This window comes from Dromaius novaehollandiae, chromosome 2 (genome assembly GCF_036370855.1).
Source record: "Dromaius novaehollandiae isolate bDroNov1 chromosome 2, bDroNov1.hap1, whole genome shotgun sequence".
NCBI lineage: Eukaryota > Metazoa > Chordata > Aves > Casuariiformes > Dromaiidae > Dromaius > Dromaius novaehollandiae.
Window position 1 is genome coordinate 111,098,546 of NC_088099.1, and position 17,456 is coordinate 111,116,001.

At 44.1% G+C, this 17,456-nt stretch overlaps 1 protein-coding gene across 1 annotated transcript; it reads left to right on the forward strand.

Moving 5' to 3' along the window:
• The first annotated feature begins 8,287 nt into the window (after positions 1-8,287).
• LOC135327378 (uncharacterized) lies at positions 8,288-15,294 on the forward strand. The gene is made up of 2 exons (XM_064505501.1): positions 8,288-10,734; positions 13,784-15,294. Exons 1-2 carry the CDS (start codon positions 8,590-8,592, stop codon positions 15,125-15,127), a joined length of 3,489 nt encoding a protein of 1,162 aa, XP_064361571.1. The 5' UTR covers positions 8,288-8,589; the 3' UTR covers positions 15,128-15,294.
• Positions 15,295-17,456: the final 2,162 nt, after the last annotated feature.

Sequence of the window (17,456 nt, forward strand, 5' to 3'; positions counted from 1 at the left end):
TCAGTTTTTGGAGCTGTCTGCGTGATCTGTTTTATCCAAACACATGTTGGAAGATTCAATGACATGACAAATTAGTAGCAAAATATAGCTTATGTTATGCAGCAACCAAACTAGATTAGCTAATGATCTCTCCTGGCCTTACTATCCGAGTGCCTGTTAATGAATGACACAGAAAGATTTCACAGTTCAAAAGAGTTATTAATCAACTATAGATGGATAAACAGCCACAGAGACCACTATTCCTTTCTTATTCTAAAAATGGGTTGGCAACTATGCCTGAGTCTCCTTGGGAGAAGTTTTTTGTAGGCTGGGCAATCATGCATCATCATAGCTCATGAGATCTTTGAAATTAGAACAGAAATATAAAATCATATCAGCATCAGATGGCTAGAAGACAGTCAATTCCATCCTTCCTTACCTTCAGATAAAAATTTGGGCAACCCATTATACTACTTGATTTCAAGAGGAACAGCATTTTAAGTCGGGAAATCATTAATATCTTGGATGAAGCTAAAAGTGAGGCTCATAAAACTGGCTGATCAGTTTCTCTGCTCCATTAAACTTCTGCATTGATTTACACAGATAACTATTAATGACTCAGTACATTCTAAAGTGGTCAGCATTTTGCTTAATATACTTATTCCAGAATTTTTACTTTATCAGCTGTTTCATCTACATTTGAATATCACCCTTCATGGAGTGTTTTTGAAGAAATGTTACTTATGTCAGTTTCTTCTGCAGTGTTCAGTCATACCTACCAGAGCTTTTATGTAAATGATTGAAAATTAATAGTTGTTCATAAATCTTTATATACAAAAGCTACATTTCAGTATGATTAATTGTAGAGTTTATTACCAGTAGCCAGTAGAAATGTGAATATCTGTTACCTAAGGATGAGAACAGATTTAATTAAAGAGCATAGGCAGCATTAAGTCTTAGCAAGACAGAGGATGAGACGGAACCCTTAATCCTCAATATCTTCAAGTGGTAAAAAAACCCTAAGCTTTGTTTTTATAGATGAATATCCAAATTTGGAGTCTTCTGTAACTTGACGGGGTTCTATGTATCAAATTGTAACATTGTTTGCACTAAATTTGAGCTAGTTCTATTTACTCCTTTAGGAATCAGAAAATGTTGCCTATAAATGATATTCTAATAGCTAAAAAGTTGTCAACTAATAGAGCTAATATAAAATGCAAGCCTTTCTTTGCAGGTAAAAACTATTCAGTTGCAGATTATGGAGCTGCACGTACAAAAGAAGTACTGTACTGGCAGCATAGCATTTTAGCTAATATGTTCACTTTTATCAATTTATACAGTTATTGAATATAATTTATACACTTATTTTATTTATATATTCATTTAAATTTATATTTTTACAGAAATTGATAAAATGTATATTCATGTGTATGTCTTGCTGCTGCCAATCTGCTTCAACACTGACCAGGGAAATAACGTTCTAATGAAGATGAAAAAATGACGTATACACTCATTCTCTGTCTTCTCTACAGGACTTAAGTATATACCTATTGCTGTAACTTTAATTTATCTATCTATTTATTTTTATATAATTAATTTAAAATTACTACTGTTTAACATAGATATGGTCTGACAAAAATATATATTCCATGGAAATTAATTGTAGGTTCTATATCAATGTCTAAGATGAATCAGATGAATAGACACAAAAAGGGTCAGATTTCTTACACTAGGAATTTATTCACCATCTATTTTGGAGACCAGAATCAGTTCCAGAAGTGAAGTTAAGCATTAATAAAAATATCTTTCTCTAGGCAGCTACTTTTTTCATTGAGTTTTAGGGAGACCAAAATAACTTTCCTGGAAGAGGTGTCTAAAGACGTTAATGTCCAATATATTGCACACTATTTTTATGGAATCCCAGTCCAGAGCTGTACAAAAACCATTACATTTAAGTATACAGTTGCTGTTAACATCAGAAGAGCATTCAGTTTTATTTTATTCTTTGCTATCAGAGAATCATAGAATAATTTACTTTAGAAAGCACCTCTGGAAATCACTTAGTTCACCTCTCACTCAAAAGAGCAACTTTGTGCAGGTTGTTAGGCCTGTATCCAGTCAGTTTTGAGTATCTCCAATGATGGACACTCCACAACTCTGTAACTCTGTTCCACTGTTTGGCCATCTTCATCATTAAAAAAAAAAAAAAAAAAAAAAAAAAGTCTAACTGGAACCTCCCCTTCTGCAATGTGTCCTTTCGCTGTGCACCTGAGAAAAGTCTGGCTTTGCCCTGTATAACTTTCCACTGGATATAGACAGCAGCAAGATCTTACCTTTTCTTCAGGCTGAGCAAACAAACTCTCTCAGACCCTCCTTATGCATCATGTACCCTAGACCTTCTTGGTGGCCCTCCACTGGATTTGAGCATGCCAATGTCTTTCAGTATTGTAGAGCTCAAAATTAGTCACAGTACTCTAGATGCAGTCTTTCTTAAGTGCCAAATAGAGAGGAAGAGCCACTGGCTATGCTGGCAGACATAATGCAGCATGCAGTTGGCCTTCCTTGCACAGCCAACTCATGTTCAGCTTGTCCACGAAAGCTGCTACATCCTTTTCTGCAAAGCTGCTTTCTAGCTAGTCTCAGTTCAGTGCATGGCCTTTACAGTTGCATAGGGTTATGCCATCCCAGATGCAGGACATTGCATCTGCTTTTGTTGAACTTCATGAAGTTCTTGTCATCTCATTTCTGGAGCTTGCTCAGGTCCTTCTGAATAGCAGCCCTGCCCTCTGGCACATTGACTTTCACTGTAATTTTGAACTTGCTGAGAATGCAGTCTGTCCAGTCACCCAGACTGGTAATAAAGACATCGAACAGTATTGGCCCTGGTAGAGACCCTTGAAGGATGTTCTTAGGAACTGGCTTCCCAGCCAATTTCTGCCTACCTTATAGTTCACATATCTGGTCTATATCTCACCAGTTCAACTATAACAACAGTTTGGGAAGTCATATGTATTTTTTCATGTATTCTGTATTATTGTATTATTTGTATTATTTTATTATTATATTATGTGTATTTTGTATTATCGTGTATTTTGGCAGCAGTGTGAAAGTCAAGTGGAAAACATGCATTGTTCTTCCTCTGTCCACCAATCATGTGATTGTCTTATCATCAAAACTATCAGGCTGGTGAGACACAAGATTCCCTTGATAAATCATGCTGGTTGTCCCCTGACACCTTCTTATCACTCATATGCTGGATTGTGGCTTCCAGGAGGATTTGTCTCATAGTCTTTCTAGGGACTGAGATGAAACTGACCAGATTGTAGTTCCCTGTATCCTCCTTCTTGCCCTTCTTGAAGATGAGCATGACATTTGCCTTACTCGAGATGTCAGGAACCTCCCTTGATTACCATCATCTTTCAAAGATAAAAGAGAGTGGTGTGGCAGTGACACTGGCCAGCTTCAACAGCACCTCCAGATATATCCCATCTGTTCCCATGGATCTCTGTATGTGAAATTTGCTTGAGTGACCGCTAACTTCATCTTCCTCTACTGTGATTAATGGTTCACTCCCACAGACTTTGCCGCTAGTCACGGGGACCTAGGAAGCTAGAGGGAAGAACTTACCGATATAAAAGGAGGAAAAAAGGCATTGTGTACATCAGACTTTTCCATGTCCTTTGTCATTAGGTCTCTGGCCCTGTCGAACAATAGGACTACATTTTCCTTAGCCTTCCTTCTGCTTGCTTACAGAAATCCTCTTTGCCTTTCACAATCCATACGAGTTTCAACTCTGACTGATCTTTGCCTTTCCTAATTCTATCCCTGCATGCTCAGGCAATGTCTCTATACTTCCATGTAGCTCATCCCTGCTTCTGCTTTTTGATTACTTACTTTTTGTATTTGAGCTCAGTCAGAAGCTCCATGTTCATCCACGCTGGCCCTCTGTCATAACTGCTTAACTCTACAAGCTGAAACAGTCTGCTCTTGTGATTTTAGAAGGTCATTCTTGAGGATCAAGTCCTGGGCCTCTTTGCCCTTCAGGGCAGTCTCCTATAGGAGATCCTTAACAGAGGATGTAACAGACATCTGCCAAGCAGATCCTTAACAATCCAAAATCCTCAAGTCCAGGTCTGTAATTCTACTATTAGCCTTTCTCACTTCTGTCAGGATTTTAAACTCTCATGGTTGCTGCTGCCAAGGCTGCCCTCAGTCTTCACAGCCCTGACCAGCTCTCCCTATTTTGTAAGTAACTAGCAGGGCACCTCCCTTGGTGGACTTGTCGATCCATTGCTTCATCAATACACTCCAGAAATCTGAAATGTCCCACCATGTTGCTCTTCCAATGAATTGCAGGGTGGTTAAAGTCTCCCATCAGTACCAGTGTCTACATTTTTGAGCTTTCCTCCAACTGTCAAAAGAAGTTTATCTACTTCTTCTTGATCAGACAGACCATAACAGACACCTGCCATAATGTCAGCTGTTTGTCTGCTCTTTGATCCTTGTCCGTAAGTTCTCAGCTGACTCTTCACCTGTCCCAAGGCAAATCTCCATACATTCGAGCCATTCCTTTGCAGAGAGTGTAACTGCTCTTCCTCACCACCTCAGCTTATCTTTCCTAAGGAGCCTGTATCCATTCATGCAATGCATCAGTCATGCTGTCTCACCATCACTCTTTAATCCCAAAGAGATCATAGCTCTGCAATGGTGCACAGACTTCTACTTCCTTCTTTTGTTTCTCAGGCTGCATGCATTTCTGTACAGGAACTTGTGATGGGCCCTTAGTCATGCTGCTTGCCCAGGAGGATTTGGAGAACTTACTCCTCTTTCTCCTAGAGCACTTTCTTGCTGCCTCTTATTTCTCTCTGTCTCTTCAGGCTTTCAGGCTACAATTACCATGCCCAGATGAATCTAGTTTAAAGCCCTCCTCAATAGACTATCAAGCCTGTTGGCAAAGTAGACTTTGTCCTACTTTACATCTTCCCATCCCTCTTTCTCCCCAGTAGCTTTATTTTTCAAAGATGGCCCCAAGCCAAAGGCTTGCTTCAGCACCCACCATGCAGCCAGGATTTACCTGCAGGACTTTGCCCCTTTACCAGCAAGATCAAGACAAACACCACCTGTACTCTGATGCCCTTCATCACCACCTCAAGAGCCTTGATATCACTCTAAATACACTAAAGGTCTGCCCTAGCAGTATGATTTGTCTCTGCAGGGCTGACCAACAAGGGATAATAGTTTGGGACTAGATGAGCTTCAGCAGTTTTTCTGTAACATTCCAGATCTGAACCACTGGCAAGTGAAAAACGTGCCAAGACAGCAAATCTGTTCAGGCAGCTGTGTTTCTAATCCCTGCAGAACTTCATCTCTAACCACCATCACCCATCACTTACTCCTGGGGCTTGCTAATTTCACAAAGATGCTTGGCTACCACAGGAATTGTAGATATTGCTTTAGGTAGATATAGGCATGCATTATTTTTAACTATAGTAACATTGCTGTTGGTTGAAGGGAATAAGAAAAGAAGAGTCACAGCCCCTTACATAGGTTTTAGAGCTTTCTGTAAAACATGACTAGAGGGATACAAAGGGACAAGAGAGACAAAACATTAGAAGTAGCAGCAGTCTGTGGAACCTCCCCCTTCTTGTTTGAGTTTATTTTAAGTTCACCATTGGCCATTGGAGAGCTGCTAATTCTACTAGCCCATCTTAGTGGGCTAAATTGATTGCTGCCCCTCTGTAGGTAGGCATAAGGCAAGTTTGCACATCATGGAGAACACTACAATAATTTAATTCTTTTATTGGAAGTCCCTGCAGAGAAGCCAAGGAATGAATGGACACAGAGAAAGAATTATTCTCTCATCCCACATTGCAACAACCCTTTCGGTCAGGGAAGTAGGCTGGAAGGAGCAAGGGGATGTGCTGCACCTGTTCAGTGAGAGAAATAACTTTTATGTAGTCCTTTAATTCTTTTAATAGAGTCTTAAATATCATTGAAGGCAGCATATTGCAACACTGCCCATGAAGAGCGTCCCAAACAAGGGAGATTTTCCCTATTGCAGTATTGCTCTATTCCCTCTTGCACTTATCTAGGGAAAAAAATTCTGTTACAGTTTCAGCCAGAGGAAAATTATTTTCCAATTCAGCACTAGTTAAAGTGCTGGACAAAGGTTTAATACTGGTTATACATTCTCCCATTCTCATTGTTGAACATACACTTCTTCCCAAGAGAAATGAAAAAGAAGAGCTTCCAAATAAACAGTTCTTGATCTCCACCAGCTCCTGCACTCAGAGTCCAAAGAAAGAAAATTAATGTCATGGTATTCCTTCTACATCCCTGTATGCTTATAGCCAAATTAATTATTCATATGGCAAAAGGAACTTCAGAGAACATCATAACATGATTAAGCAATCTAATCTTTAGATTTTTTCCTGACACTTATAATTCTACTTAGAAATGATTTAAAGAATCTAAACAGATTTAGACAATCTCTTTAGAGAATCTAAAAATATTCAGAATTTTCAGAGAGAAAAAAAGTCCAATCATTTCAGACTTTGTTTTGTATCCCCCCAAAAAACCCTTATGAAATATCAAAAGCATTTAAAAATGTGGGAAAGATATTGGGTGATGTCATAATACCTAAAATAAGAAATACCAAGCTAAAGCAGAAGTTACTTCTCATTTAAAAAAGAATCTAAATGAGACAATTCTAGAAACAAGACTATTTCATGTGAATAGAGATAAGTTTGGGAAAAAATCTCAAAAAGTTTTTAAGTAGCTTTTTTAGTATTCTTGAAAATTCTACTTTTAGTAGATACAGTTACGTGAAAGGTTTGCTTCTCAGAGATGTAGAAATCAAAGTACTTAGCTGAACCAGTGTCATGTAAAAGAGTATCTGAGTAATGCCTAAAGCCAAGTAAAGGCCAGATATGCAACTTGTGCAATATGCAATTTGTGCAAATCACAGTACCTCTGTTTTGCCAGTACAGTTTTGCCACTACATCTAAGGTAAGGATCTGAAACAAGATCCCTCTGGAATTAAAATAAATAAATAAGATAAATTAAAAAGCTCATTTTTTTTAAGAAACTAGGAATTAAAATATTTAATGCTAGGATTGTCCTAACACTAAAATGAAACAATGTGGGAATATGGCAATGCAGTAATCTTACTGCATTTCACTTCTTATCAGGGACAGCTGGGTATTTTTTATGTGGATTTTTCTATCAAGTTTCCTGCAAAGTTACTTCATTTATTCTCAGAGGTGCTCTGGAAAAAGTCCAAATATTTATTTGTTCATAAAAAAATTAACTTCTTGATCATTTTGACACAAACTATTTTTGTGCCTAACATTGGCATTCTGGTAATGCTAATCATAAGTAACTTTCTATTATGCTTGAAAGTGAAGATTTTGGATTTTTATTTATTTCTTATAAATACAGGTTGGCTGTTGTGATCAGGTGAATGGGTGGCAAATGAAATACTTTATAAATGCTGTATTTTTTCACCTATACAGAAACATATAACCTGTAATAGTTGTAAAAAAAAAGGAAGATAGGAATAGACTTATACCTTTGGTATTTGTGTCAAAGAGACAAGAAGACTGAAAAAGAAGGGAGCGATCATCCATATACAAAATTAAAACATTGGTAAATGTATATCAGGAAGTTCCAAAATTATTTCTTCGTGTCAGATTCCTTTTGTGTTAGTGCTTCATTCATTACTAGTTTGGATTAGAAAAAGCCAAAATTAATGTAAAAATATAGCTTTCCAATATCTAACAAAATGTGTGAGGAAACTAAATGCACAAGCAGAGTTTATCTTTGAGATTATATTTGAAGACTCAAGGCTATTGGTATCAGTGGGAGTTTTGCTGCAGATTGAGAGAAGTATATGGCCCATTCTATTAGATTGATAGGAGGAGCAGCCAAAATGCTGTTTAACCACAGGAGGTTTTGCTTGTTATTTGAGATGGAAAAGCAACACGGAAGCTAAAAGATATACAGGCATTAAATCTACAGAATAACAATTAAAAAAAAAAAAAAGGTTACATTTAACACTTTATATATCATTCTGAAAATGAGTTAAAAACCAGATGTAACCCCCAACCCAAATCCCTTTTTTAATATGGGGGGCAGGAGGGGGGCGGGAAGATGGTAAGCTATTAAAGGTATAAGGGAAGAACATCTCCCTTGTGTTTTCTATTTCTCGTAGCCAACCTGTGTAGAGGAAGGCATAATTTAGCCCTTCCTGTGAATAAAACAAATTCTTTGGTATAATTCTGTAATAAGCAATGAGGCATACCTGCTAAACATTGCAACCATATACTGTTGTAGGGAACGGCGATCGGAAGATCTCGCGATGGCACAGAAAGAGGAAGGATATGACGCAGAGATAGCAGTATGCTTGTAGGTATATAAGCGAATGCATACGTCCAATAAACGCCATTTGTAGCATCCTCATATTGGTGTCAGTGCTCATTGGCCCGGAGGCAGGAGGAGCCTCCGTGCCGTCTCAGACGGACGGGAGATTGCGCATTAAAAGGCAACAAGTGGTGACCCCGACGTGATAGCTGAGACGGCGGACCGCAGGCGGTCGAGAGGATCTGGATCATGGACGCGGTAGTCAAGGTTGTACGTGTGGGTGCCCGGGAATGGGGGCTCTCTATGAGAGCGGATGCAGTTGCGAACTGCGTCGGGCGGCTCCTGAAAGAAGGAGCGATAGTTAGACCAGGGGACATTCCTTCCCCTTCTAACTGGGAGAAATGCACTCGAACGCTCGCTCAGAGAGCCATGGCCACGAAGAAGGCCGCAGAGCTCAAGACATGGGGAGACGTAATGACCATTTTACAAAGGACTAGGGAGGAGCGTGAGACTTGGCAGGCTGCTCGCGCGGCGCTGCACATGTCCGCGGAAATGGTGACACAGACAGCAGCGAACGCAGAGGAGCAAACGGAGGTGATAGAGGGAGAGACGATAGTAGGGGATGAAGTGAGAACGGAGAATGTGGAAACGGAGGAGGCGGTTTATCAGGAACCAGAGCGGGGAGAGGGGGAAACACCAGAGGCATACCCAGTAATACCCTCTTCCCCACCACCCCCACGGTACCCGTGGAAAGAGATGAGGGCGATGGAAGGGGGAGAATCAGGGGACCTTTATGGGGACCGAGATATGAGAAAGCCAGTGGCAGGTAGTGGAAAAGAAGGCAAGGTGAAAGTGGAGGAGGCAGAAGAAAAGGAAAGACCGCTTACAGTGGATGATCCCCGAGACTGGCTGCCGGGGGCCATGATTCGGGTGCAGTGGGAAGACGAAAGAAGAGAGGAAGCAGGGGAAAGACCGAGGGTGCCGCGCCCGGGGAAAGATGGCGCTGGCCGAGAGAGGAGTGGGCGTCGACCAGCATTGCGGAAGGAGGGGACTGAAGACTCAGGCACAGACTCTGACTCCTTAGAAGGAATAACGACGAAGATGCAGCAACTAGGGCGGAGTTCCCCGCCGCAGTCAGATGCGGAAGAAAAAAAGGGGAAGAAAGTCACAAGAGATATGGAGCAGATGTTTATGCTGCTTACAGCTCTGGAAGAGGAAATAGCTAAACAAAGAGGGCTATTAAAGGCAGCAGGTTCCGCCCAAGCGGGAGGGGGAAAAGAAATTCCCCTAACGGACTGGAAATTGATAGCGACGGAATGTGCCCTGAGTGGCCTCAAGTTTCGTGCGCCAATAGGGGCCTTCCCAGTACGAGTTGCCCCCGGGGGGGGGGCAGTGGAATGGGTGCCCCTCGACCCAAAGACGGTACAACAGCTATTGAAAGCAGTGCAAGAACAGGGCCTGCGACACCCGGTGACACAGACGTTGCTGGACGCGGCGCACGCGGGAGGCCTAGTGCCGTGGGATTGTCGCACCCTCGCGCGACTGGTCTTATCGCCCACGATGGTCCTTATGTGGAAAGAGGCGTGGACCTTGCGCCTGCAGCAGGCGTTGATGGCCGCGCAGGCAGACCCGCAGAACCCACTGGGCCAATCCACCCTAGCGCGGTTAAGAGGAAATGATGCAGCCATGGCTACGCCCCAGCAGCAGGCAGCGGGCCTGAGACCTCGGGAGATACTGGCGGCAACAGAAGCATCTCGAAAGGCCTTTGATGACATTGGGCCACTGATGCAACAGGCAGACCCATGGACGACTGTGAAGCAGGGAATGGGAGAGCCGTTTGACAAGTTTTGTGACAGACTACAGGCAGCAGTAGAACTTGCATCTTTACCAGACGCTGCAAAAGGAGCGGTGATGTTGGAATGTATCAAACAGCAGGGCAACGAGTTGACAAAAGAAATCCTAAGAACAGCGCCTAAGGGAGCAAGTCTAGGGCAGACGATCAAGTACGTATTAGAACACCGGGACAAGACCACAGCCCTACAGGTTGCTGCAGCAGTTATGGCAATGCCGGAGGTTAGAGCTAGAGGAGGTCCAAAAGGAGGCCCATGCTTCGGCTGCGGGCAAATGGGCCATTTGAGAGCACAGTGCACGAATAAGGGAAGTTACGCGCACCCAACAGGTGGTATGGGGAGCCTTACATGCTGGGCCTGTGGAAAACCAGGACACAGAGCACAAGATTGTCGGCGGCCGGGAAACGAGAAGCGGGGAGGGCAAATAAGGGGCCACCCCTCCCCGGTGAGCCGGCCTCAAGTAGCCCCCGTCAACAACAACACACCGCTGATGGACAGCTCCAGCGACCAAACTCCGAAGGGAAACCCCGTGTGGCCCTGGTCTTAGGGTGTGAGAAGAGACCCCGAGTGAAAGCGCATCTGATAGGCCCACCAGGGGCGGGTCCTCCTAGCATCCCCTTAATAATGATGCTAGATACGGGGGCAGATGTTACATGTGTGCCCTCGTGGTTGTGGCCATCGAGTTGGCCAGCAAAAGTGGCAAGCTCGTTAGATGGAGTGGGAGGCAGGGCGGAGGCTATGATTTCTGAAACCGATATCACAATTGTATTGGAGGACCCGGATAGGCCTGCTCAGATCATCCGTGTGCAGCCGTACATAACTGCCATAGGGGAACCATTGTTAGGGCGAGATGCCTTATCGCAAAGCGGCTTTCACCTGACAAATTTAGGGCAAGGGCCACTGCCTACCTCCTCGGGGCTCATTTCACTGTCCCGCTGACATGGTGCTCCAATGAGCCTGTGTGGGTAGAGCAGTGGCCATTGACAGGGGACAAATTGGTGGCTGCCCGACAAATAGTAAGTAGAGAACTAGAGCAGGGACACCTGGAGGAAAGCCACAGTCCCTGGAACACTCCTATATTTGTGATACACAAAAAGGACAAGTCTAAATTTCGATTACTGCACGACCTACTAGCGGTAAATCAGCAGATGGAAGCGATGGGTGCCCTCCAGCCAGGGTTGCCACTACCATCAGCAATACCAAAGAATTGGCCAGTGGTGGTGATGGATATCCAAGATTGCTTTTTCTCTATACCATTAGCCCCTCAGGACAAAGCTCGATTTGCCTTCACACTGCCCTCAGAGAATCTGCAGGAGCCAGCAGCGCGATATCAATGGACAGTCCTCCCGCAGGGCATGAAGAATTCACCTACGATCTGTCAGGCGGCAGTGGCTAAGGTATTGCAGCTGGTAAGGATGCAGCTCCCGCGCGTGCTTATCATCCATTACATGGACGACCTCCTAATAGCCGCAGAGACCCAGCAAGAAACCGATCAGGCAGAACAGGCAGTAATTAACTGCCTAAATGAAGCAGGGTTGTACGTCCAGAAAGCGAAGACGCAAAGGGGAGAATCTGTCGACTATCTGGGAACCACCATCCTCCCCAGAGCTGTGGTCCCACAGCCGATAAAGCTCAATAGAGAGATACGGACGTTACATGATGTACAGCAATTGGTTGGAGCTCTCCAATGGCTGCGAGGGCTGATAGGTATTCCCAAGGAGTGGATGGAGCCACTGTTCGAGTTGCTCAAGGGCCGCAAACCATGGGAACCGAGGCAGATGACGCCGAATGTGTTAGAAGCCCTCCGAAAAATAGAAGATCTCATGGCAAGGGGCGGAGTAACGAGATACGACCCGGCCAGACCAATCAATCTGTACGTGGCAGTTACAAGAACAGGAGCCATAGGCGTTCTAGGACAAGGGACACCGGAGCGTCCGGAAGTCGTATGGTGGATAGTGTCGAACCAAATAAGTACGGCATACGTCACAATTGTAACAGCGTTGGCACAGATGATACAGAAGGGACGAACCGCCGCTGTTCGGCACTTCGCGAAGGAGCCTGAGTCCATTTACCTGCCAGTAAAAAGGAGTCAATGGGACAGCGTGATCCAGAAACAAGATAGCATAGCAATAGCTTTAGAAGGATTCCCGGGAACAATCAGATTATCGCCTGTGCTGGAGATGTATACACACCTCTCCGTCCTTCGGCCCCATCTGAAAGCCCGAGTGCTACAGCGACCTGCACCAGGGCGCACAGTGTTCACCGACGCGTCATCGGTGACCAGGGCAGCGGTCGTTGTGTGGCAAGATCAAAAGGCCCAATGGCACCGAGTGAAGATCAGCGAGCTGGACAGTAGCGTACAGCATCTAGAGGCCTGAGCTGTGGTGCAGGCATTGCAAATGTGGCCAGAAGAGTATTTGAATGTAGTGACAGACTCCATGTTCGTCTTTAAATTGTTACACAACATGTCGTATCCTGGATGGGCCGGATCGCCCATTGCGCTAATGCTAGAAGAAGCCCTACAACAGCGGCGGGCCACTGCCTCCGTTATTCATGTTCGGAGTCATGAGGCAATCCAAGGAGTGTACCAAGAGGGCAACAATAAAGCCGATCAAGCGGCCAAAGGTGTGTGGACAGTCGCAGAAGCAAGGCAGGTGCACGACCTTCTCCATGTTGGTGCAAAGGCACTGGCAAAAAGGCACTGGCAAAAAGCTGCAACATCCCCCTCACCACGGCTCGTGAAGTGGTTGCGGCTTGCCCGTATTGCCAAAAAAACCCCCTGTGGGGCGCCGGCATCAACCCCAGGGGGCTGAAAGGAAACCAAATATGGCAAACGGACTTCACAATGTGCCAGCGACTTCGACCACGGCCCTGGCTGGCTGTCACAGTGGACACACACAGCGGTATCATCGTGGCGACCCAACATAAACGAGTCACAGCGCGGGCGGCACAGTTGCATTGGCACATGGCAATGGCCTGGCTGGGTGCCCCAGAAACTATTAAAACAGACAACGGCACGTGTTTCACAGCGCAAAGCACGAGAGAATGGGCAGTACGGTGGGGAATTAAGTTAGTGCACGGTATTGCCTATAATAGCACAGGTCAGGCTATTGTCGAGCGAGCAAACCGCACTTTAAAGCAAAGGATCGAGATTCTTGGGGAGGGGGAAGGATATACACAAAGGATCCCCGCGCACAATCAGAAATAATTATGCGGGCCTTATTCGGTCTGAACCAGTTCACCAGGGGGGAGGAGAACAAGACGCCAGCGGAAAAGCATTGGGCGGTCCGAGCGATGCACGAGGGACCAGACGTAAAGGTCCGAATCCCGGAAAAAGGGGAATGGGAAGAGGGGTGGCAGCTGGTAACCCAAGGACGAGGGTATGCAGCGGTCAGGCAGGGAGAAGTGGTAAGATGGGTCCCTGCAAAGTGGGTGCGCCCAGACCTCAGGGCAAGGACAAGACAGGAAGCAGAGAGTCAGATGAATTAATGAATGTCTGAGCTTTATTGCAGGGGAGGACCACCCTGAATGGCCGATGATCCCTCCTAGCAGCAAAGACAGCAGACAGGAGAAGAAGAACAGATTAGAAAAGGCGCGTGAAACCACAAGAAGAACGCATGACCAGAAAACCCGAGAAGATGGCAGGGGGAGCAACCCAAGTAGCTCTCCTCGTAGCGATGCTGGGACTGGGACTCCAAGGGGTGAAAGGCGAACCAACGTTAGCGAAATGGGGTAGTAACAATCTATGGCTCACCTGGGCAAACCGGACAGGAAATAAGCAATTTTGCCTGACGCTGGCGGGTGCGGGGCAGCCTTTTAAGACATGCTTAATAGGGGTCCCATTGAATTTGACCGTAGACCTACCAAAACTGAGAGAGCATTGCACAAACACAAGCAATATTAGTAACTGCTTGAACACGCTGAATGCATCATTGCCCTGGGACCCGCAAGAGCTTGACCTTCTGGGTTCGGTAGCACCAATTAACTACACCGGTGCGGCATGCGTGCACTTTGGGAATAATCAACAAGGGATAAATGTCTATAGAAACCTTAACTGGACCAGGTGGACCAATGTGTCCTCAAGCACACCGGGGTTTGATTATACCGCAAAATCATATTGTAACGGCTCTTTGGGGGTGGAAACAAAAGGAAGAGGGCCAACCCATTGGGTAAATGAGACGGCTAGGGCCCTCCCTGATGGAATGTTCCTGATATGTGGGGACCGGGTGTGGCCCGGGATCCCAAGACGTGCTGTAGGGGGGCCTTGTTACTTAGGTAGCTTAACTATCTTTGCGCCCAATCTAACGGCTATGATAACCATGGCAAATCAAACGAGTCGAAGGCGCCGCAGTCTGACGAGCTTGGGTCCCGAGTGTGATGATAAGGTTGAGATCTGGGGAGCGGCGTCTCGAATCGGAGCATCAATCATCCCGCAGATTGGTACAGCGCACGCCTTGGCATCCTTGGGAAAGCTAGCTTGTTGGGCGGTGAAGCAGAGCAACATAACAACCAAAGTACTGTATGAAATGGCACAAGATATGGATAGCTTACGACATGCTGTCCTGCAGAATAGAGCAGCCATAGACTTTCTGCTGTTAGCCCAGGGTCATGGGTGTAAAGATGTGGAAGGCATGTGCTGCTTTAATCCGACGGAGCACAGCCGGTCAATACACAGTGAGTTAGAATGGCTAAAGGAGCACACGCATAAAATTACTGTAATGACTAACCCGCTAGATAGTTGGTTTGGTAATTGGCTTGGGCTAGGACCATGGGCCAGACAGTTACTAATAGAAGGGTTGCGCCTGCTGCTGATGCTCGTGCTAGGCATATTAGTATGTAAACTAGTGTTTAGATGCTTGGTAAGACAACTGCTAGAAAAGGGGTGGTCCCGCCCACACCCACATTATGAACACTTAACCCGCGACACGGCAATTTAAAGCAAATAGCATAGCCAAAGCATGGGGAGGGGGAGATGTAGGGAACGGCGATCGGAAGATCTCGCGATGGCACGGAAAGAGGAAGGATATGACGCAGAGATAGCAGTATGCTTGTAGGTATATAAGCGAATGCATACGTCCAATAAACGCCATTTGTAGCATCCTCATATTGGTGTCAGTGCTCATTGGCCCGGAGGCAGGAGGAGCCTCCGTGCCGTCTCAGACGGACGGGAGATTGCGCATTAAAAGGCAACATACTGTAATGTTAGAACTGCTTAGAAGTCACAAAGTTTTTCTAAAGAACTCTCCCTCAGTTAACACCTCAGAAGTGGATCCAGATCAAAAGCTATATTATTTTAATTAAGGAATGAATGCAGTCAGCAAGGTATGCACTTGCATGGTTTTATATCACAATTAGTAATTGGTAAGGAACAGTTCATAGTTATACTGTCCCTGGAAAGGGATGAGGAATAAATTAGCTGCTCTTTTCTGAAAGTCACAGTCATTTGCTTGTGCAAAGCACTGGGAAGGCAGACACAATTCACCTTTTTCAGTTTGGAGCCTATGCATCCTGTGTACTGTTGCACAGGCAGAATTCCCTTTCCCCATTCCCAGCTGAATGGTACAAGGAGAAGGAAGGACGGACTTGTCAATAAGCGGCCCCTGATCTTTTCCTTTCCTGGGAATCCCAATTCCACAGGACTAAGCCAATATATGAAGGAACTCTTATTATTTCTTTCTCTGCCTGCTTCAGCATAGCGCTCTATTTATGTCTCAGAAAGTTTGAAGTATTTTGAAGAATTGTTTCTCAAGAAAAAAGATAATTAAGACAGATATCAGAAATCTACCAGATGCTGCCCCTGGCAAGTGTCCCTATAGTGAAAAGTCTGCTAGTAGAAAAGATTGAACATCATCCAAAACAAGCCACCTGCTGAAAAATATGGATAGTCGCAAAGATGGGAAGAGAACTTGACCAGGGTAGAGGTAGGTCGCAGTAATTCCCTGCCAGGAGCCAGGCCCCACAACTAAAATGTCAAGTTATTGCAAACATCCCTGTTATGGAAGATTGTAGCAAACCTTTCTAGAAGACATATGGAAATGCAACAAATGTTAATGGATTCATCTAGCTTGGGGGAAGCTGAGTTTCTTGTTTGCTATATCATTCTGTCCACTTCTTTCTCATAGCCCTCCTCCCCTTCCAGTTTCTGCTTCCAGGCCACTGATTCTATAAGCAAGAACAAGGTCATCAGTAAAACATAATTTAGCTCTTCTGAGAGCCTGATAATTAGTGTTTACATTATTGAAGTGGAACTGGCTGAATTTATTTGAGAGTGTATTTTGTATTGACTACAACGAACTCAGGTTTATCTTACACCTTACTGAAAAATCCATCATTCTAGGTGAGTAAATACTAGTACTCAAGCATTGTTATTAGCTAAAAGAAATCAGTGACTCCTAGACTAAATACACACTTGCGCACACACCCGCAAATTATATATGCATATATATATATTATATATATGTGTGTATATGTGTATATATAGATATATGTATATGTATGTGTGTGTGTATATAAATATATACACAATTAGATATATACACACAATTTTCTTTCCCTTTTTTACTGTCTTCCCTTACTTAAACAATTATGGCACAAATAGCACATGGAACAATTTTTTAATCAGTAAAGACCAACTGAAATTGCAAAGTGCCAGTAATTTCCCATATCAAGCAATGTCTTGGTTTAGATGAGGAGGGAAAATAAAAACAACAGGTATGTATAAAGAGAAACTGTAACTGTAAAGCCAAGATGAAAAGCTGAAGGAGAGATACTGAAAGAAAATACAAATTTGTAAATCTTTGAAACCCTGCATCATCAAACAATATTCAGCATCGTATTTTCAGAACAACTAAAACTATATTATGCACATCATGGTATATATTATTTGCTATGTGCTATATAGATTACTGAAACTAGTAGGCTTAACTCACATTTCCAGATTCAGGTCGAGGTCAGTGACATTTAAGAAATGTTCCATTCCCAGCTGATATACAAGACTGCTTGAAAAATTATGTGATGTGTTCTGGAGTCTTTGCTGAGAATAGTTTTAGAATGGAGTGTATGAAATGTAGGGCTAGCGGTAGGGGTCAAGCAGGGAGTGAAAGATGGAAAGTTAAATCTGGAAGAAGAAGAGGAGCAGGCCTCAGCACAACCTGAATGCATTGTGATAAGAGCCAAGATATGGGATTTTGGGGGTAGAATGTTTAGTAAAGCCTGGGAAAGAAAGCATGGAATATGTTCCTAATTATTTGATTCCTTCTCTATTAG